Below are 23,001 nucleotides of genomic sequence, written 5' to 3'. Positions count from 1 at the left end.
CTTTATTTTCTGTCTATCGTTTTTTGATGGGGGATTACTTAAGACGTTGTTGGTATAGATATATTTTGATTTTTTGCCACTTTGTTCTTGTGACACGAGGCGGGTGGCATATTTATTAACTTTTCTTAATTGCCTAAGAAAATACTAGGCAATACACATAATAAAACTTACCTAATAAATAACATAATAGCATCATACTATAAAAACATGAAAGAAAATTACAATAACCTGAAAACATCAACTAGCCTGGTGGAGTTACAATAAATATTATTTTATAAAATAATAGATTATGTTACACCCAAACCAGCTTGGTAAAAATCCTGAAACTTATGAACAACTCAGAAAAAGCCCGCTAAAGCAAAAAAACCCCACCTTACACAATGACTTAAAAGTTTTAACACTGTCCCATTGCCTGATTTCTTCTGGTCGTTTATTGCAAAAAGTTGCAGCAGCTGCAGAGAAGAAGTATCTTCTGGTTACAGACAAATGAGCCCAATACGCTGAAGGTACATCCAGTAACCCTCTTTCTTGTCATCTCAAGACCCTTGTTGGCCAATAGAGTCTAATGCATTTGGCCAAGGCGATTTATCGGATGAGATCAACTTAAAAGTCAGCATTGCAGTTTTATATTGTGTCCGCTGAGCAATCGGTACCCAGTATAAGCTAGCTAAGATGGGACTGATATGATCTCTTGGCTTGCTTCCATGAATTTAAGGTTGATGACAGATTACGCCTTAAGAGTTATAATTAATCATCTGTTTCCTTGCATTGCATTCCTCCTTAAATGCATCCACATCAATAGGTGGTCTATAATTAAATTCTGTTAAGCCAGATGAGTTATATTAAACAATGTTCTATGGTTTTTATACAACTGAATGTGTAAAAAATGTCCAGTCCTCAACTTCAGCCTCCTGAGGCCCAGCAGTGTTTCTCAGCCATTACTCCATGGGCTGGCACTGGTCCCTGGCAGCATTTCTGCCGCTCTGCAGAGTGATGGAGATAGCAGGAGGAGAAGAAGAAAGCACGACCTGGTCTGCAGCTGCACCCACTGCTTATTATTAAATAGATTTCACTTTGCTTTACCTATTTAGAAGTAACTGACAGATTGTTTAAGATTTTGTTTATATAATTTCCTAGTTATGTAAACATGAGACATAAGACAGTTATTGCGATATTACAATTATTAAGGATATTGGTTGTTATTTTAAAAGCAATAAAGAAAGAATTAAAAAAAAAAAAGAAAGCAAGACCTGCTCTGCAGCTGCACCCACTGCACTGCATCCTGCATCCCAGCCAGCAGATCCTCTTCCTAAGTCCCACCCTCAGCCCTGCAGGAGGACAAGGAGGAAGCAAGACCTGCTCTGCAGCTGCACCCACTGCACTGCATCCTGCATCCCAGCCAGCAGATCCTCTTCCTAAGTCCCACCCTCAGCCCTGCAGGAGGACAAGGAGGAAGCAAGACCTGCTCTGCAGCTGCATCCACCGCACTGCATCCTGCACCCCAGCCAGCAGATCCTCTTCCTAAGTCCCACCCTCAACCCTGCAGGAGGACAAGGAGGAAGCAAGACCTGCTCTGCAGCTGCACCCACTGCACTGCATCCCAGCCAGCAGATCCTCTTCCTAAGTCCCACCCTCAACCCTGCAGGAGGACAAGGAGGAAGCAAGATCTGCTCTGCAGCTGCACCCACTGCACTGCACTCTGCATCCCAGCCAGCAGATCCTCTTCCTAAGTCCCATCCTCAACCCTGCAGGAGGACAAGGAGGAAGCAAGATCTGATCTGCAGCTGCACCCACTGCACTGCACTCTGCATCCCAGCCAGCAGATCCTCTTCCTAAGTCCCATCCTCAACCCTGCAGGAGGACAAGGAGGAAGCAAGATCTGATCTGCAGCTGCACCCACTGCACTGCATCCTGCATCCCAGCCAGCAGATCCTCTTCCTAAGTCCCATCCTCAACCCTGCAGGAGGACAAGGAGGAAGCAAGACCTGCTCTGCAGCTGCACCCACTGCACTGCATCCTGCATCCCGGCCAGCAGATCCTCTTCCTAAGTCCCACCCTGAACCCTGCAGGAGGACAAGGAGGAAGCAAGACCTGCTCCGCAGCTGCACCCACCGCACTGCATCCTGGCCAGCAGATCCTCTTCCTAAGTCCCACCCTCAACCCTGCAGGAGGACAAGGATGAAGCAAGACCTGCTCTGCAGCTGCACCCACTGCACTGCATCCCAGCCAGCAGATCCTCTTTCTAAGTCCCACCCTCAACCCTGACCTGCAGCCTTTATTTTTTTTTCCTACAGTTGGGTCTGACCCAAGGCATAATCTCTGGAGAGAAATCCAAATGTTAAAGAGCCGGGTGAGACTGAGTCAGCATCTGCTCTGCTTTCAGGCCCCACCTCCCATATAGAATCCAGGAGGGGGATGGGCCCAGTGCAGGGCCTAAAAGCAGAGCAGATACTGACGCAGTCTCAGATCAATTTAACATTCAGCTGCAGCTGCTTCCCTCCCAGAGGTTGGAACGTCAGACCATCCTCAACTAGAAAAAGAAGTCCACGGAGTAGGGATATTAAAGTTTAGTAGGGTTGACAGGGATGCTACCACCCCTCTACCCTCTGAGGTGTGTTATTGCTGAGAAAACCCTGACTATCATCACTATGAGTCTCCCTCACATCAAGTAATGTCTGTTCTTTATTTTCTTATCCAGAAATTGATGACTTCAAGAGAAGACATAAGGAGACGCATCCTGAAGAGCATCGGGAAGTGACTGAAACTCTATCAGAAGAAGAGAGAAGGGATACCTGCCTGTGTTGTGACTGGGAGGCAAACAGCTGGATTCGATGTAAACCAGAGGAGAGTCTGAGAAACCCAGCAGGAGACTCTGCTGATAATGTGACTCCCTGTGGGGAAAGAACCAGTGATACCTCCAAATCTATGGAGCAGTCTAAATGTAATGAATGTGGGAACTGCTACAAGGATCAGAGATCTCTGAAATCACACCAGTGTACTGAAAGTGGGAAAAACTTCAAGCTCAAAGAATCTATTACAAAACACCTGAGTAATCTTACCAGAGAGAGATCCTTTCTTAGCACTGAATGCGTGGAAAGCTTCAGCCTAAAACAACAAATGAGAGTGCATGCTGAGGTAAAACCCTTTTCATGCAGTGAATGTGGAAAAGGTTTTGATAAAAAAGTAATATTAAAAGCTCACCAGAAAAATCATAGAAGCGAGAAAACTTTTCCATGTAGTAAGTGCAATAAAAGCTTCATTTCTCCATTACAACTGAAAAATCACCCAAAAACTCACACAGGAGAAGAATCATTTAAACATAATGAGAGTGATAATACCTTCAATGGTCAGGATGAGCTGAAAAAACATAAAAAGATTAGAGATGTGCTTCGTTTAAACATTTCGGTTTGGGCTTCGGATCCGCCGCTCCGCGGGAAATTTCGGTTTCCCGCGGTTCATTTTTTTTTTCCCCCGGCAATTTTTTTTACAAAGTATGTTATTGCGCACTAATGGGCAAGGAGGAAGCAGCAACCAGTTTGTGTTAATGCGCATTCCCTGTACGTACCAGGATCAGTCCAGACTCCTGGGTTTTGCCTCCGCACCAGCAGATGGAGACAGAGCAAGATTTGACAGGCTCTGCCATATATACCAGGGTGCCACCCACAGTCTGCCAGTATTCCTCTGTCTCCAGCAGATGGTTGAGGTGCAAAGCCCACAGTCTGGTTTGATCGGGAGTTAGCTAAAGAAAGGAGTTTTGATTGAGTTAGGACAGTAGACAGAGAGATTTGTTAATGTTAAAGTTGGTTTGAGAAAAAAAAAAAAAAGAAAAGAAAATCTTAAAGTTGGAATCTCAAGCCGCCCGGAGGGTTGTGAGGTCCTGAGGGGACTATCCCCCTCGCGGATAGCAGGCAACTGCTGGTAGGGGTCGAGGGCCCGAGTACCAAGGACAGAGCAGCTCTGGGGGTGATACCGGAGAGTCCGGCTCACTCCCCCCAGAAGGAACTGAGGCACAAGAGGTCTGCCGTGCTGGCCTGGGGGTAACTATATAAAAAAAAAAAAGTGTTGTTTTTTTTCTGCCGCACTGACTCTCCCTTCCCTTCTTCTTACTGTTGCTCCAGTTTTTTCCAAGATTTGCCACTTCTGGTGCGCTGCTTTTGTTTCGGTTCAGACGGCTGTCATGCCCTGGGCCTCGGCATGCTGAGTGTGTGGCTCGGCGCGCGCGGTGGGCTCTGCTCCTCTTGCATCCCCGAGGAGGGGGAGGAACCCTCCGTTTTGCCCCGGGAGGGTCGGCAGTCGATGCGCATGGCTTCCTCGAGGCCTCCTGTATCTCAGGTGGCCTCAGCTGATCTGTTCCCGCGGAGTGCGGGAACGGCGGCCATTTTGAGCACAGGCAGGGGAGCCACAGGGGCCACAAGGGGGGAGGGGATTTCTCCTCCCGATTTATCCCCGCAACAGCTCTTCGCCAGGGGAGCAGAGGAGGCAGACCAAGACTCCACTGGTACAGATGAGGGCCCTGAGGATTCCTCCTCTTCCTCTTCTTTTTCTTCAGAGTTTGTTTTGCTTATGCATAAAGCCTTTAGAACCAAAAAGGCTGGCAAGAAGCAAGTTGAGGAGGGTGTACCTTCCAGTACTCCCCATAAAGTAGCTCACAAACAGGCCAGGTCTAAGGGGAGCCGGGGCGTGGACAAAGTGGGTCCTGGTCTGGCTAAGGTGCTGCGGCAGTTGAGAACTGGGGGTCATCAGACGGATTCGGATACCTCAGAGGACCAGGATGCACAGTCCAAACCCCCGACGGGGGTGGATGGAGATCCAGACCAGCAAGCGGACGCAGTCCATGGGGCTCAGGTCGTTGAGGGGGACGGACCTGAAAGTGGTCCGTCTCTTCAGAAGAGAGGAACTGGGGCCGCTCATCCCCTTTATTTTGGGGGAGTTAGGCCTTGAAGTGCCGCCGGAAGCCGCTAAACAGGGAACTATGGATCCTGTTTTATTGGGTTAAGAAAGCAGCAAGGAAGGCTATCTAACAAAGCCGTGGGGGCAACAAGATGAGGATTAGAAGCCAAGATGTCCAAATTTCAATCCTTTATTGGAGGATTAAAATCTTAAAAAAGCCCGACTCAGGCCGAGTTTCGCCCTCTCTCAAAGGGGCTCTGTTACATCAAATTAAAATTCATATTTGCACATATGGAGTGTAAAAAGATGCATCGTATGGTCTCTAAACAGAAGTGTCATTAAACATATGACTGTGTTCAATGTATTACGGTCAAATGTCATTCATTGGTAGACACATGACCTGCATACCATTAGTGAAATTTTTTTTTTGAGTGTATCTGAATGCGCACAGTGATGATACGAGACTTGCTGCAATTTCACTAATGGTATGCAGGTCATGTGTCTACCAATGAATGACATTTGACCGTAATACATTGAACACAGTCATATGTTTAATGACACTTCTGTTTAGAGACCATACGATGCATCTTTTTACACTCCATATGTGCAAATATGAATTTTAATTTGATGTAACAGAGCCCCTGATGCAGCCCCTTTGAGAGAGGGCGAAACTCGGCCTGAGTCGGGCTTTTTTTAAGATTTTAATTCTCCAATAAAGGATTGAAATTTGGACATCTTGGCTTCTAATCCTCATCCTGTTTTATTGGGCCTGATGGGCCCTACTACTTCATTTCCGTTTCATTTCTCCGCCACGGATTTGCTGTTCTGGGAATGGGATACCCCAGACCTCGGGTTGAAGGTGAGTAAGGTCATGGACAAGCTTTTTCATCTGCCAGAGGAAGCTTTGGAGCTGTTACGAGTTCCCAAGGTAGATGCTGCAGTGTCGGCGGTCACCAAGAAAACCACAATCCCGGTCACCGGGGCGACGGCCTTCAAGGACCTCCAGGATAGAAAATTGGAACTTCAGCTCAAGAAGATTTTTGAAGTGTCTGCGTTGGCAGTGCGGGCCGCCATATGCAGCAATTTTGCTTTTCGAACGGGCCTACGCTGGGTTCAGCAGCTGCAGGCCAATGAAGACTTTTCGGAGGGTGAGACTCTCCAAGCGGGTCGGTTGGAAGCGGTGGTCCTTTACAGTGCGGATGCGCTTCATGACCTGTTGCGGGCCTCGGCCAGAACCATGGTGTCCGCCGTGTCAACACGCAGGCTCCTGTGGTAGAGAAATTGGTCGACGGATGTTTCGTCCAAGGCTAAGCTCCGCTCTTTGCCTTTTAAGGGTAAGCTGCTTTTTGGTAAACAGCTGGAGGACTTGATTCAGTCTCTGGGAGAGAATAAAGTGGTCCAAAGAGAGGCAATATGGCTTCTAAGACTACGATAGCTCGCTGGCTGAAGGAGGCTATCAACTCAGCTTATTTGATGCTGGGGAAGCCTTCGCCAGTGGATGTTCGGGCGCACTCTACAAGGGTGCAAGCGGCGTCCTGGGTGGAATGCCAGCACATTTCACCTCAAGAGATTTGTAGAGCAGCTACGTGGAAGTCTTTACACACATTTGCGAGACATTACCGGCTAGATGTCCAAGCTCCGGATTCCGGGGATTTGGAGGAGTGCTCCGAGCGGGACTCTCCGGGTCCCACCCTAGGTAAGTCAGCTCTGGTACATCCCAGGAGTCTGGACTGATCCCGGTACGTACAGGGAAAGGAAAATTGGGTCTTACCTGATAATTTTCGTTCCTGTAGTACCACGGATCAGTCCAGAGACTCACCCATTGTAAGCATCAAGGCAATGGAGAGTCCGCTCAGTCGATATTTGTTTCGTTTGGGTCTGAAGATCAAATTTTAACGGGTTTGGATCACAGTTGTGGTTTGTGATCCGGTTTTGAGTTTAAGGTTCCTGTATATAGTTAGTTTGGTGTTGAACCATTCTGCTTTGACATTGAGTAATACTGGCAGGCTGTGGGAGGCACCCTGGTATACAGAGTCTGTCAAAACTTCTCTGTCTCCATCTGCTGGAGGGGAGGCAAAACCCAGGAGTCTGGACTGGTCCATGGTACTACAGGAACGAAAATTGTCAGGTAAGACCCTATTTTCCTTTAGTGCGCACTATAAAAATGCTACTTAAAAATTAAAAAGTATCAATTCCACGAGGAGTTCGTTAGCTAGAGATATGGTTCTGCGTTCCCATTGGTTCTCTCCATCTCTAGCTAACGAACTCCATGGAATTGATAATTTTTAATTTTTAAGTAGCATTTTTTTAACATTGCTTGGTTAGCGAGCACTAATTGAAGTTACGACGCACTAAGCGGTGATTAGTGCGCGGTACCTTCATTTAGTGCACGCTATCCAACCGAGGGTAGCACACACTACTCATTAATCAGTGCGCACGCAGCAAGGTTTAGCGAGCGGTGAATTAGTGTGCACTGCCTATTCGGAGGTAGTGCGCACTAGACCGCTCATGCTCGACGGTGTCCCCAGGGGCCATTTGCTTCTTCATTGTGCACTAACTTTTCCAGGAGTGCAGCCAGAGTATCAGCAGGCAGCAGCAGAGAGAGCAGAGCGCCTGTCACATTCTACCACTGTAAGTATATAAGGTTTTGTTTTAGTTTTTCTATAGTTAGTTTTCTATAGCTAGTTATATTGTTAATGCACTTTATTTTGTGTAAAGTAAAGCGAGTTTACTTTAAATAATAGAAACAGAAAACTGTGACCACAGTTTACATTTTTTTTTCACTAAATTTATTTAGTTTCTTTTTCGCTAAAGCAGCATAAAATGTAAAAATAATATTAAATGAAGTACTTTATTTCATTTTAAGTTAAGTTACATTAGGGGAAATAAAAAGTTTAACACACAACGTACTTAATTTTATTTTATGCTACTTTAGTGACAATCTGGCCACAGTTCTCACCAGTTTTGTCAGCTGTCCTTCAAGAGGGGGAACTGCCTGGTCCTTCACCCCCTCCCCTCCCCATATACCAGCCAGTGAATGGTGTGTGTGTGTGGGTGGGGGAGGATCGTGACGGGTGAGACAGCTCCCTCCCTGCATTAAGGTGTGAGCTTCTGAACAGACAGTTCCCTGTACATACCCGGATCAGTCCAGACACCTGAGTTGTGCCTCCGCACCAGCAGATGGAGACAGAGCAAGATTTGACGGGCTCCGCCACATATAGCAGGGTGCCACCCACAGCCTCTCAGTCTTACTCTGTCTCCAGCAGATGGTGCATGTGCAGAAGCCACAGCCTCTGGGATTCCTAGGGTGAAAAGTTTGGTTTGGTGTTAGTTAGTTTGTAGTCAGGTTTCATCGGGGATTCCTCAGTAAAGAATATTATTTGAAATATTGTTCAGAAGCTCTCACCTTAATGCAGGGAGCTGTCTCACCCATCACGATCCTCCCCCCCCCTCACCCACACACCATTCACTGGCTGGGACATGGGGGAGGGGAGGGGGTGATGGGCCAGGCAGTGCGCACTAAGCTGCGTGTGCTCGATGGTGTCCCCAAGGGCCATTTTGCTTCTTCAAATTGCGCACTAACTTTTCCAGGAGCGCAACCAGAGCATCAGCAGGCAGCAGCACTACAGTGACAGCACATCAGCAGAGAGAGCAGAGCGCCTGTCAGGTTCTACCCCTGTAAGTATATAAGGTTTTGTTTTAGTTTTTCTATAGTTAGTTTTCTATTGTTAGTTAGTTAATGCTCTTTATTTTATGTAAAGTAAAGCGAGTTTGCTTTACATAATAAAAACAGAAAACTGTGACCACAGTTTACATTTTTTTTTTCACTAAATTTATTTAGTTTTTTTTTTCACTAAAGTAGCATAAAATATAAAAATAATATTAAATGAAGTAGTTTATTTCATTTTAAGTTAAGTTACATTAGGGGAAATAAAAAGTTTAACACACAATGTACTTCATTTTATTTTATGCTACTTTAGTGAAAAAAAAAAAGTTTTAACACAGAGACTGACAGCCTGGCCACAGTTTTCTCACCAGTTTTGTCAGCTGTCCTTCAGAGACGGGGAACTGCCTGGTCCGTCACCCCCTCCCCTCCCCCATTTACCAGCCAGTGAATGGTGTGTGGGTGAGGGGGGGAGGATCGTGACGGGTGAGACAGCTCCTTCCCTGGGTGACGGGTGAGACAGCTCGCTCCCTGGGTGACGGGTGAGACAGCTCCCTCCCTGGGTGATGGGTGAGACAGCTCTCTCCCTGGGTGACGGGTGAGACAGCTCCCTGCCTTAAGGTGTGAGCTTCTGAACAGACAGCTGTCCTAAAGCACATACATTTTTTTCATCGTCTTTTTTATTTCCTCATGGTAGGATGGAACGTGAGAGGGAGTCACCACCACCGTCCTCCTCGAAGGTGGCAGCTAAGGCGAGAGGAAGGTCCAGGAAGCCCCGCTTTACGGAGGCTGATGTGGACCTCCTGGCCCGGCTCATCCTCCTGGATGAGAGGAACCTGTACACCCCCCCAGGCTGCAGGCCGAACCTGCGAAGGGAGTCTGCAGCCTGGGCCTCTCTCCAGGAGGAGTTCTGCCGGCGAGCCTCTTACCCTCGTGAGATCGAAGATCTCAAAAAGAAAGGTGAGAGATAATAATGTTGTGCATATTATGAATTATTATTTATATTTTGTACTTGAAAATTGAATAGAGTAATAGTAGTAGCAGCATAGAGTGAGTTATATAAAGTTATAAGTACAGTAATAATTTAAAATAAAATAATATATTTTATTTTAGAAGAAGAGAAGTAGTAGTAGTACCCACCCTATACTAGTATTAATACTTACTAACTATACTACAAAAGAAACAAAGTTTTCTGAGGGTATTAATATTATATTTATAATTTTCAAATGTGGTATTTGCGATTTTGAATGCCACATTGAAAGATAACTAAATATAAAATAGTATTTTATTATTATTAACTTTTCTGTGTTGCATAAAAAATAACCTAGTAGGTCAATGTTATTCTTTTTCTTTTATCCCTCTAATTCTCAGCTCGTCATTTGAGACTTCACGAGGGTAGGCGGCTCGAGGAGGTCCGCAGAACTCTCTCCCGTCCCTTGCCTGGTAGGTTGTTTTCAGAATACTACACAAGTACACAAATATTATTCATTCAATAAGTTTGTTGTTGCTGCTGTACTAAATTTTAATTATAATGGAATTTAATTTGTGTTTAATTATGTTTGTTTATTATAACAGTGAATGAATGCTTGTGGCTGATTTAATTCCTGTTTTTACCATTTTAACTATTGTTCTCTGAATTTTGATCTGTCTTGTACAGAATCACACACCGGCAGGGACGAGGCGGGGCTTCCTGGGCCTAGCAGGAGCTGCCATCAGACGAGGGACGGAGGCACCAGCAGCCAGTGGGCCAGGTAACATATTTGGACCAGTAATATATCTGTCTGAGGCTGAAACCAGAATCATTTTTTGAGATCAGTCAGTTATAGTGGCTAGGATAGATGTATGTATGTATTTGTATATAGTATAATGACACTGAGAGATTACGAGAGTAAACTAAGGAATGGAAGGAGAAAGAAGAAGAGATTTGTAGTGTAGTGTACCATCATATTCTGTCTAACTTGAGAGAGACTCCTTTATTTCTCCTTCCAATCCTTCAAATGATGTATTATGTACTATCTCTAATCTATCTAGATTGATATCCCTCTGCTCTCCCTCTCCCCTGTTATGGACTCCTCATTTTCCTAAAACCCTCTAGGTTAGTAAACCAAGGGGTAGATTTTATAAACTTGCTCGCGCGCGTCCAGTATTTGCGTCTTTATTTGACATATATGTATTTTTGGCATCGAAGTGTTTCTGCAGACACAACACACACTCCAGGGTGTGCATATTTTTATTTTAATCTGTATTGTATATATTGTGTGTATATTTTTATTGTAACCAACATATTGTTAGGGTAGTGGGATATAACAGAGGCATAGCTAGCCACTAGTAGCCACTTTGTTCTATGTCTCTAATCTATCTAGATTGATATCCCTCCGCTCTCCCCCTCCCGCCCCCTCCCCTGATATGGACTCCTCATTTTCCTAAAACCCTCTAGGTTAGTAAACCAAGGGGTAGATTTTTTAAACTTGCTCGCGAGCATCCAGTATTTGCATATTTATTTGCCATGTATGTATTGTTCTATGTCTCATGTTGAATTTTTTTTTTTTACATTTCTTTACAGGGCAAGAAGAGGCAACAGCAGCAGCAACACCAGCCCAGCCCAGCCCCAGTTCTGCCGTACTTCCTCCAGGATCTCCTCCTAGCTGTGCATGCCCTGCACAGTTTGCCAAGCTGGAGGAGATCCTGCAGGGAGTATGGCAGATCAGGGCTAAATTAGATGCTCATTGTGAAGATGTGGAGAGGATGTTGTCAGCCCTGGTGGAGGCCTTTCAGGAGCAGAGGGCAATGGCATCTCGTGAGGAGGAGATGCCAGTGCCCTCTGCTCCAGAGCAGGATCCTCCTGGGTCACCACCCTCCTCTCTACATGACCCTGTGAAAGGATGAAATTCGCATCACGTTCAGCCCTCACCGGGAAGACTCCACTCATTTTTTTTTTTAATTTATAGAAAAAAATATATATATTTTATTTGTAATACTTGTTTAAACAAAATGTCTGAATAAAAAGGTTTTGTTCAAAAAAGTGTTTATTTTTGTAATTTTAGAAATATTAGTGGACTGAGAATTCTTCTAATGTGAGAAACTGTCCAGTGTGTTTGATTACGTTTATAGATGTCTTTCAGTATTTATTTATTACTATACTATTAAAAAAAAGTTATTTAACTTATTAATAATAATTATTCCTAAATTAAATGGTATGGTACTAAATTAAAGAGAGCAGACGTACGTATTATAATTCAACAAATTTCACTGTTTTTTACTAGTATGGCACTCACTCATACACTTTCATAAAACATTCAGTCTGGTTGAATTAGCACAAGTTGTATACTTGTGAGCAGTAGCGCCAATATAGAAACATAGAAATGACGGCAGAAGAAGACCAAACGGCCCATCCAGTCTGCCCAGCTAGTTTCACACTCTCTTTTTTTTCATACTTCTCTGTTTCTCTTGGCTCTTAGTAACCTTTTGGTTCTATTACCCTTCCCACCCCCACCATTAATGTAGAGAGCAGTGTTGGAGCTGCATCTAAATGAAATATCTAGCTTAATTAGTTAGGGGTAGTAACCGCCACAATAAGCAAGCTACACCCAGGCTTGTTTACCCCGACTATGTAATTCAATCCTTGTTGGTTGTCTGTATATAGATCCACTTTTCTTCATTCCCCCTGCCGTTGAAGCAGAGAGTTAAGAACAATTATTTTTGTTTTGTAAATGAGTCTTGAGACTCATGCCTCGGAGGTGGACACTGAGGCAGAGAAACCTAGTGGGGACCTGTCTGCCTCGGAGGTGGACACTGGAGGAAAGGAGGCAGAGGCCTGGGAGTGAGAAGCCTGTTTGTGCATGTTGTAACTGTGGGGGAGAGAACCTGGGAGTGAGAAGCCTGTGTGTGCGTGCCGTGTTGTTTGTGGGAGAGAGAGCCTGGGAGTGAGAAGCCTGTGTGTGTGTGCCGTGTTGTGTCTGGAAGTGAGAAGCCTGTGTGTGCGTGCCATGTTGTGTCTGTGGGAGAGAGAGTCTGGGAGTGAGAAGCCTGTGTGTACATTTTGTGTCTGTGGGAGCGAGAGCTGGCAGGCTATAGTGCACCCAGCGGGCGGTGTCCAGGATGCAGCAGGATGGAGCGTTCATGTGTTGTGACTCTCGGACTGGCTTCTTGGGGCCACAAGAGGCAGCAGCAGCAGTGTGGTGGTAGTGGCACTGCCGGGTGCCCCAGCGGGCGGTGCGGGGAGCACAGCTGCATAGAGCAAAGCCTCTCATCCAGCCCTCAACCTTGCATCTCGGGCCTGGACAGGAGGCAGGCAGGAGCAGCGCTCACTCCTGGCAGGCTGTAATGCGCCCCAGTGGGCGGTGTCGGGGACTCAGCAGGACGGAGCACTCATGTGTTGTGTTGTGACTCCCCGACTAGCTTCTTCTGGGGGCCACAAGAGGCAGCAGCGGCAGTGTGGTACTGGATGCCCCAGCGGGCGGTGCGGGGAGCACAGCTGCTCAGAGCAAAACCTCTCTTCCAGCCCCTGACCTTGCATCCCGGGCCTAGACAAGAGGCTCACTCCTCATCCCAGTCACAAGGAACGTCCGGATACCAAAGCAGTGGAAAGTTCATTTTGATGAAAACCAATTGCTCTATTAAGTCTGGAGACAAATGTGCATGGTGTGAACTCACAATGTTCCTTGTTATTGAAAATACTCTTTCACTTTGCACACTGGTTGATGGGTAGGAAAGAAAGTGCTGTGCTACTATGGCAAGATCAGGCCCCATTGAAGCTTTATATGCCCAATATCTCAAGGGATCTGAGACCATTCTCTGAATTGGCTCAGACAGAAAACTCTTAACCTGAATTTCTGAAAGCTTTTCTTGGTATAGCTGCGGTCAGTACCACTCACAGTTCTGCCAACAAGTGCTGCTCTTGACTGGTACATGATACCCAATTCATGAAACTTGGGATGAGATTGGTCTCTCATGGGAGGGGAGCAGCTGGTGGAAGCAGTTGAGCAGGATGGAGTTGGAGACTGAGAAGAAGATGATCCTAATTTATCATCATCATCCTTAAAACTAACCCTCTTTAACATTATATATTCAACCATTGCAATCAACTTTTTTTTCCGCGCGTATCCTTTAAAATCCGGGGTCGGCGCGCGCAAGGCTGTGCAAAATCGGCAGCCTGCGCGTGCCGAGCCGCGCAGCCTGCCTCCGTTCCCTCAGAGGCCGCTCCGAAATCAGAGGGAACTTTCCTTCCACCCCCTCTCACCTTCCCCTACCTAACCCACCCCCCCAGCCCTATCTAAACCCCTACCTTTGTTTGAAGAGTTACGCCTGTCCGAGGCCAGCTGCGCGATTCCCTGGCCCGGGAGCTGTTTTGGACGCCTCGACCATGCCCCCAAAATGCCCCCGGGTCGGAACCACGCCTGCGGTCCCCACCCCCGGATGACGCCCTGCTGGGACACCCCCCCCCCGACACGCCCCCCCCTAAGAAAGCCCCACGATGTACGCGTGCTGCACTAACCACATCCTCTGGCAACAAATTCCAGAGCTTTATTGTGCATTGAGTGAAAAAGAATTTTCTCCGATTAGTCTTAAATGTGCTACTTGCTAACTTCATGGAATGCCCCCTAGTCCTTCTATTATTCGAAAGTGTAAATAACCGAGTCACATGTACTCATTCAAGACCTCTCATGATCTTAAAGATGTCTATCATATCCCCCCTCAGCCGTCTCTTCTCCAAGCTGAACAGCCCTAAGCTCTTCAGCCTTTTCTCATAGGGGAGCTATTCTATGCCCTTTATCATTTTGGTTGCCCTTCTCTGTACCTTCTCCATCTACACCTTTTTTTGAGATGTGGCGACCAGAATTGTACACACTATTCAAGGTGCGGTCTCACCATGGAGCGATACAGAGGCATTATGACATTTTCCATTCTATTAACCATTCCCTTCCTAATAATTCCTAACATTCTGTTTGCTTTTTTGACTGCTGCAGCACACTGAGCTGACGATTTTAAAGTATTATCCACTATGATGCCTAGATCTTTTTCCTGGGTGGTAGCTCCTAATATGGAACCTAACATTGTGTAATTATAGCAAGGGTTATTTTTCCCTATATGCATCACCTTGCACTTGTCCACATTAAATTTCATCTGCCATTTGGATGCCCAATCTTCAAGTCTTGTACGGTCCTCCTGCAATGTATCACAGTCTGCTTGTGATTTAACTACTCTGAATAATTTTGTATCATCTACAAATTTGATAACCTCACTCGTCGTATTCCTTTCCAGGTCATTTATATATAAATATATTGAAAAGCACCGGTCCAAGTACAGATCCCTGAGGCACTCCACTGTTTTCCCTTTTCCACTGAGAAAATTGACCATTTAATCCTACTCTCTGTTTCCTGTCTTTTAACCAGCTTGTAATCCATGAAAGGACATCGCCTCCTATCCAATGACTTTTTAGTTTTCGTAGAAGCCTCTCATGAGGGACTTTGTCAAACGCCTTCTGAAAATCCAAATACACTACATCTACCGGTTCACCTTTATCCACATGTTTATTAACCCCTTCAAAAAAATGAAGCAGATTTGTTAGGCAAGACTTCCCTTGGGTAAATCCATGTTGACTATGTTCCATTAAATCATGTCTTTCTATATGCTTTACAATTTTGTTCTTGAGAATAGTTTCCACTATTTTTCCCGGCACTGAAGTCAGGCTCACTGGTCTATAGTTACCTGGATCACCCCTGGAGCCTTTCTTAAATATTGGGGTTACATTGGCCACCCTCCAGTCTTCAGGTACAATGGATGATTTTAATGATAGGCTACAAATTTTAAGTAATAGATCAGAAATTTCATTTTTGAGTTCCTTCAGAACCCTAGGATGCATACCATCTGGTCCAGGTGATTTGCTACTCTTTAGTTTGTCAATCTGGCCTACTACATCTTCCAGGTTCACAGTGATTTCGTTCAGTTCGTCTGACTCATCACCCCTGAAAACCATTTCCGGAACTGGTATCTCCCCAACATCCTCATTAGTAAACAAGGAGGCAAAGAATTCATTTAGTCTTTCTGCAATGTCCTTATCTTCCCTAAGAGCCCCTTTAACCCCTCTGTCATCTAATGGTCCAACCGACTCCCTCACAGGTTTCTTGCTTCGGATATATTTAAAAAAGTTTTTATTATGAGTTTTTGCCTCTATGGCCAATTTCATTTCAAATTCTCTCTTCGCCTGTCTTATCAATGTTTTACAATTAGCTTGACAATGCTTATCTTATATCCTATTTTCTTCAGATGGATCCTTCTTCCAATTTTTGAAGGATGTTTTTTTGGCTAAAAGAGCCTCTTTCACCTCACCTTTTAACCATGTCGGTAATCGTTTTTTTTTTTTTTTATATACCGACATTCATCTCAATTGAGATATCACACCGGTTTACATTCAGGTACCGTAGGTATTTCTCTATCCCCAGAGGGCTTACAATCTAAGTTTTTGTACCTGAGGCAATGTAGGGTAAAGTGACTTGCCCAAGGTCACAAGGAGCGACAGCGGGACTTGAACCTTTTTTTTTTGCCTTCCTTCCACCTTTCTTAATGCACGGAATACATATGGACTGCGCCTCTAGGATTGTATTTTTAAACAATGTCCAAGCCAGTTGAACACTTTTAACCTTTGCAGCTGCACCTTTCAGTTTTTTTCTAACTATTTTTCTCATTTTCTCAAAGTTTCCCTTTTGAATGTTTAGTGTTAGAGCTGCAGATTTACTTATTGTCCCCCTTCCAGTTATTAGTTTAAATCTGATCATGTTATGATCACTATTGCCAAGTGGCCCCACCACCGTTACTTCTCTCACCAAATCTTGCGTTCCACTAAGAATTAAATCTAAAATAGCTCCCTCTCTTGTTGGTTCCTAAACCAATTGCTTCATGAAGCAATCATTTATTACATCCAGGAACTTTATGTCTCTAGCAAGTCCTGATGTTACATTTACCCAGTCAATATTAGGGTAATTGAAATCTCCATTATTGCACTGCCAAATTGGTTTGCTTCCCTGATTTCTCTTAGCATTTCATCATCTGTCTGAGCATTTTGTCCAGGTAGACGGTAGTATACTCCTATCACTATACTCTTACCCAACACACATGGGATTTCTACCCATATAGATTCTGCTGAGCATTTAGTCTCTTGTATGATCTTTATCCTGTGCTACTACTACTTGTATAATATTTATCCTGTGCTACTACTACTACTTATTTATTTATTTATTTATTTAATTTATTTATTAACTTTTATTTACCGACATTCGTGAAGCACATCATGCCGGTTTACAATGAACTCAGGTGGAAATACAGTATAACAGTAACAATATTAATAATAATAAGTAACAATAACAGTTAACAATATGAGGGGATGGGAAGGGGACAAGGTAGAAGGAGGATGAAGTAAAAAACAAATTAAATAGGAATGGAGGGAAAACTATGTACAGATGAAAAAATGCATAGGAGTCAATAACTTAAGAAAAGATACCAGTAGCTTACGTACGGGTTTCATTAACTTAAGAGGGAAATAATGAAGAGTTGAGTGACTGCAGTATTAACTAGGCGATGGAATTCTCTCGGGAATTCGCTCGGAAAGAGATTATTTAAAGGAAATTGGATGGGTAAGGGTAAGTGGTAGACTAATGGGAAGGGGGGCGGCCAGGAGGCGGAGGGTCATTGGGAGAGTTAGGAGGGAAGGAGGGTAGGGGTGGGTTGGCTGGAGGGGGAGCAGGGGGGAGATGGTCGAGCAGGGAAGGGCTGATGGAGGGGCTGAGGAGGAGGGATTTAAGTTTGGTTTGTGTCGGGGTAGGCCTGTCGGAAAAGCCATGTCTTGACTCCTTTCTTGAAATTTTGGAGTGATGTCTCTTGGCGTAGGGAGGGTGGGGAGGGAGTTCCAGAGGGTGGGGCCAGCGATGGAGAACGCTCTCCCTCTGGTATGAGATGAATGTGCTGATTTGAGGGATGGGATGTGGAGAGTGCCTGTACGGGTAGTTCTTGTGGGGCGGTCAGAGGAGCGGTAATGAGGCATTTCATCGAGCCAGGTGTGGTTGTATTTATGTAGGGAGCTGTGAAGGATGGTGAGGGTTTTGTATTGTGAGCGGAAGGAGATGGGCAGCCAATGCAGGTCCTTAAGGATGGGGGTGATGTGGTCCCTTTTCCGAGTGCTGGTTATAATTCTAGCCATGGAATTTTGTAGAAACTGCAGGGGTTTGGTGGTGGTGGCAGGGAGTCCTAGTAGCAGGGAGTTACAATAGTCTAGTTTCGTGAGCATGGTGGTCTGTATGACTGTCCGGAAATCGTGTGTGGAGGAGGGGTTTAAGTTTTTTTAGGATGTTTAGTTTATAGAAACCTCCCTTTAGAAGAGCTTTGATGTGGGGTTTAAAGTTTAGATGTTGATCTATGAGGACGCCTAGGTCTCTTACAAACTGGGGCTGGGAGAGGACTGTGGTTGTGTTCTGTGGAATGTTCTGTCGTATGGGGAGAGTAAAACGTTCAGGCTGATTAGAGATGACGAGTAATTCTGTTTTGGATGTATTTAGAGCTAGGTGGAGCTCAGATAACAAAGCGTTTATAGTGGTGAGGCAAGATTCCCAGCGTTGTAAAGGTTCGCTTATGGACTTTTGAAACGGGATGAGAATCTGTACGTCGTCTGCATATAGGAAGAATTTCAGGCCTAGGTCGGAGAGGACAAGAATTTCAGGCCTAGGTCGGAGAGGACATTTCTATAGCGCTACACAGCATTCACAGCGCTGTACAAACATACAAAAAAAGACAGTCCCTGCTCAATAGAGCTTACAATTTAATAACAAAATGTAACCCTAACAAGGGTCACTAACATGCTCACTGAAGTTTCTGTTTCTGTATTGTTCCTGCTGTCCAGGGTTCACCCAAAGTTACATAGAAAGTTAGAAATGATGGCAGAAAAGGACCAAATGGTCCATCCAGTCTGCCCAGTGAGCTTCTTACAGTAATATCTGCCACTCTGTGCAAGTTACTTCCAAGTTTCTGTTAAGGGTACCATGCACTTATTCCCAAGCCTTATAATAACCCATAAAAATTGCAGCTCGCAACATTTTTACTGGGAGACGAGCTTTCTTGAAAATTCAGAGTGTTGCTTGACGTGCTTTGCTTATGGACTTGGCCACAGAAGCGATCCTCTGCTTTTTCCCCTTAGGCCTGCGTATCAGTACCCCAGACCGTAGACGTCAGGGCCCTTTTGGTTGTTGTCTGAATCCAATTCCCCTTGTCCTTCTGCCGTCTCAGGGAGTTCTGTGCAAAGTGCAGAAGTCATGCCCTCTGCAAGCATCCTCTATAAGAAGGGATACTAAGGGGGGTGAGGTAAGGCCTGCTGCAGAGTTAGAGATGTGTGAGGAAGATAGGACGGATGTCAGGGGGAGGTGCATGTCCTCCATGGGGAAGATGCTGTGAGAGGCATTATAAATAGAGAGAAGGAAGAAAAGAGTGAAGGGATACTCTGGAGTGCAAGGGCTCCCGAGCTGGTAGAATTCTGAAGTCTGCAGATACTGATGATTCCAGTCAGCCATTCAGAGGGAGGGAGGAGAAAGGGTGGAACTCCTGCTGGCGAAACTCCAGGAAAGAAAAGATTTTTGTTGGTTGTTTTTGATTCTGAAAGAATGTTGCCTCGAAGGCCCTGAAGCCTGAACTGGAGCTTCGTCTTCAAAGAAATATTTGAAGACGGGGAGAAATGTATTTGAGTTGCTGAACTGTAACCTGTTACTACAAATTTAAGAAGCCTTTTTCTGAAGAAATTATCTGTTTTCATTTGGATTTACAAAATAAAACCTATTTTGGAACCAACTAGAAGTGAGGACATTAGACTTAGTGTTTTGATAAACTTTCCCTTGGGCCTCCCAGAGACAGTCTGGTCCTCAACTGGCGATCTCTGGTGGACTTTATCTGTTCCCAGGATTGCAGCAGTGGCACTCACTTCCCTGTGCAGCTCTGAAGGTGATCCCTGAGAAAAAGGGGATTACACAAACATAGAGGACAAGAGACTTGTAGTATTTCGTAAAGCAAGACAATGGTTAAAAAGAAAGAAGGAAAAACAGTTAATGAGGCTAAAACCAGACAATCAGGTCTAAGATTTAGAAGCAGCTTCAAAAAGATGTTTTTAGATGGGACTTAAACACGGTGAGAGAGGGAGCATGAGGCACCAGTTCAGGAAGACTATGCTACACACACGGCACAGCCGGGAGGAAAGCACGGAGTCGGGAATTGGCGGTAGAGGAGAAGGGCACAGATAGGAGTGAGTTGTCTGATGAGTGGCATGCACGAGAAGGGGTAAGAGAGGAGAGGTAATGAGGTGCTGCAGAGTGAAGGCATTTGTAGGTGAGAAAGAGGAGCTTGAACTGTATGCGAGAGCGGAGAGGGAGCCAATGCAGTGGCTTCAGAAGAGGGGTTATGGGAGCCTAGCAACTTTGGTGAAAGATAAGTCATGCAGCTGAATTTAGCAAAGATTGCAGTGGAGAGAGATGGCTTGCCAGTAGACCTGTGAGAAGCAGGTCGCAATAGTCTTAAGCTCTACCTTTTATTCTTTGGGTTCCTACCACTACTGCAGATGCCCTTCCTCCCTGCTGCTGTCAGTTTCCTGCTCTGTATAGCTACCCATTCAGTCCAGTTTCCACCATCACTTCTGCAGCTGGTCCTTGCTGCAGCCAGTCTCTCCTGCCTGGCCCTGCCAGCTACTTTTGCCACAGTGAGATGCAGTCAGAGCCCCGCATTTCCTGTGACAGATTTTTCAATATTCTGCAGTAATTATGTGGCAAATTTGGATAATTTTGCATATATTTGCAATTTAAATACTTTTTTTTTTAATTTTGCCTTATACTTTCACTCCCTCCCCCCACCCCATGAACTCACTATTCCCCAGTTCAGTCATTCCCACCTCAGCAATGCCTGGTTCACTGCTTATTTGCCCCCCTTCAGATCCTCCACCTGGCTCGTATCACTTTGAAAGAGTAGGAGGAAGATGGCAGCCTTACAGCCCCTCCAGCCCATCCTCCCCTACTGGGGCCTGAATGGCAGGCTTTGAACTACGTGGCTCAAAGCACAACACTCTGGCTCTGATATGGGGAGGAGGACAGGCTGGAGTTGCTGAAAAGCCAGCGTTTTCCTCCTCCTGTTTTAAAGTGACACAAGCTGATGAGTGATGGAATGGGGGGAGGAATAGATCAATGACCTTGGATACACAATGGTTGTTTTTTTTCTTGGCCAGGTGGACAGGAAGGAGTGGGGAACTATGTTTTTCATCATTTTGAAATGATCTCCAGTCTTCCTTAGCAATGTGGCCAGGACTAGCTAATTCCATTGGAAGAGCTGAATTTAGCTGCTCTTACCACGGGCGCACAATAACAGGAGATCAGCTGCCCTGTTTTTAGTAAACAAAGCCTCATGGTTCGGCTGCAGTGGTGGGAGCAGGACCAGATTTAAGCACAGGTAACATATGTACATGCCTAGGGTGCCAAATTCTAAGGCGCTCAAAAACTGGAACACCGCCTTGCTGCTCTTTGATTTCTCCTGCCTGAGCAGAAGCTCCTACAAGTACTTTCCTGCCTGCTTTTAGGATTAGAAATGAATTGTGCTGGGGAAGAGCTTTCATCTCCTCTTGCTCTTACAAGAGGAGATGAAAGCTTGAGAAGCAGAGCTGCTCTATTTTAGCTTAGGAGAGAGGGATCTAACGCTTAATAGCATCAAACACACAGGCCGATACAGTACAGTGCACTCCGGTGGAACGCACTGTTAGCCCGGGTTTAAACGCAGTTTTCGACGCGCTAGCTTTACCCCTTATTAGTGGTTAGTGCTAGCTTTACCCCGAAACACTAATAGAGCCCGCAACATGCACATTGATGGCTTTATTAGTCCCGCACGATACAGAAAGTAAAATTTAGCCGGCATCCGTTTTCCGAACCCATGGCTGTCAGTGGGCTTGAGAACCGACGCTGGAAAAATTGAACGTCGCTGCCTCTTTTTACCGCGGGCCCTCATTTGCATCTTCTTCCCCCCCTGAATCACGTGCACAGGAGAGTGGCCTGTGCGCTCGCCCACTCTCCCGCGACTTTTACTGAATCGGCCTGATACAAAGCAGCTCCGTCTCCTGCCAGGCGCAAGCTGATGACATCACACAGGAGGCGGGCAGAGCTTCACATTGAGCGCATACTGATGACATCCAGAGGATGTTTAAAGTTGCCGCAGCTGTGGTTAGGCTGGAGCGCTCCTTTTTTTCTTAGAAATCACAAGGAAATGATTTTATTAGTAAAAAAACATAACAATGGCCAACCTGGATCAGATCAGATTTTCAGTTCATAGTTTCCTTACCCCACACACTCGTCAAAGAAAAATATATTTGCTCTGGTGAGCACAGGGCTGGAAGAGACGGGCAGATACTGGCCGCACCCCTCACCCGATCCTTGATCCAGCCCAGCTAGTGCAGAAATCCTCATCAAGCTTTAAATAATTTTCTAACATTTATGGCTGAGGTGACAAATATCATCTTCTCCTCTGACCTGCTCACGCTCTTTGGACCTGAGGTGGTGAATGAGGGTTAGCCTCCCGGGAGAGGAGGGCGAGACAGATTAGCAGTGTGGGATAAGTGAGTTACAAGGGGGGAATAAAGGAGGTTGGAGGAGGAAAGAGAGAGCGGTGATCTTCAAGCCTCGGTCTCAGGTTCGCAGGCAGCATGGGGCTGGGTTAGTGGGCGTCAGCAACTCGGGATCCTGGGCCGAGTTGAAGGAAGGGTTCGGAGTGCAGAAAAGCTGCTCGGTTTTCTCACAAACAGCACCAAAAGTATGGCGGAAGAACTACCCCCGGGTCGCCTTCTGCATGCGCCTGCTCTGCGCTTCCTGCTCACCTCTGATTGGTTGTTGGCTACCCTGGCAACACTGCACATCCCAACCAATTGAAACAGCCTCTTTGTTGTCATCAGTATGCGCTCAAAGTACTATTCAGCCCGCTTTCAGTGTGATGTCATCAGTATGTGCTTAGCGGAAAGCTCTCCCCGCCTTCTTTGTGATGTAATCAGGCTGCGCCCTTGCTGTAAAGCTCCCCGTTCTCGCGTGTGTTGTCATCGATCTGCCCCCCCCCCCCCCCCCCAAGAGTCTCCGCCTTGTAGTAGCAAGAGGCAAACACTCAGCTCTTCCCCAGCCCGAGGAAGAGCCCCCAATTCATTTCTAATCCTGAAAGCAGCAAAAGCGGCGAGGAAAATGCCTGCAGGCGCTTCTGCTCAGGTAGGAGGATTGCTCCCAACTTCCTGTTCTCTCTCTGTATAAACACTAAGAACATAGGGAACGCAGGCTGGGTCAGAGCAATGCTCCATCCAGCCCTGCATTCTGTCTCCAAAAGGGGCCAATCCAGGTCACTTAGATGTGCCTTGTAAATTCCAGTACAAACGTCTACTCTCCACAAGAAATAAGAAAGTCTGG

General features: G+C 45.7%; 1 protein-coding gene across 3 annotated transcripts in view; it reads left to right on the top strand.

Annotated features, from left to right (window-relative positions):
• Positions 1–23,001, top strand: part of LOC115085854 (zinc finger protein 11-like) — a 94,192-nt gene that overhangs the window by 27,749 nt on the left and 43,442 nt on the right. Inside the window, exons 4-10 of one of the 3 annotated variants that reach the window (XM_029592360.1) lie at positions 2,699–3,135; positions 7,457–7,521; positions 8,482–8,568; positions 9,252–9,514; positions 9,926–9,997; positions 10,212–10,305; positions 11,118–11,564. The exons of 1 other annotated variant lie outside the window; for it this stretch is intronic. In XM_029592360.1, coding sequence (XP_029448220.1) covers positions 2,699–3,135; positions 7,457–7,521; positions 8,482–8,568; positions 9,252–9,514; positions 9,926–9,997; positions 10,212–10,305; positions 11,118–11,199 — 1,100 coding nt within the window. In that variant the 3' untranslated portion in view covers positions 11,200–11,564. Of the gene's footprint in view, positions 1–2,698; positions 3,136–7,456; positions 7,522–8,481; positions 8,569–9,251; positions 9,515–9,925; positions 9,998–10,211; positions 10,306–11,117; positions 11,565–22,660; positions 22,807–23,001 lie in introns of those variants that run through there. One more of the 3 variants, XM_029592358.1, reaches the window with a different exon arrangement.

Source organism: Rhinatrema bivittatum, chromosome 2 (assembly GCF_901001135.1).
Source record: "Rhinatrema bivittatum chromosome 2, aRhiBiv1.1, whole genome shotgun sequence".
Lineage (NCBI taxonomy): Eukaryota > Metazoa > Chordata > Amphibia > Gymnophiona > Rhinatrematidae > Rhinatrema > Rhinatrema bivittatum.
Note: the sequence above shows the minus strand (reverse complement) of the source record. Positions and strands in the feature narration are given on the sequence as shown.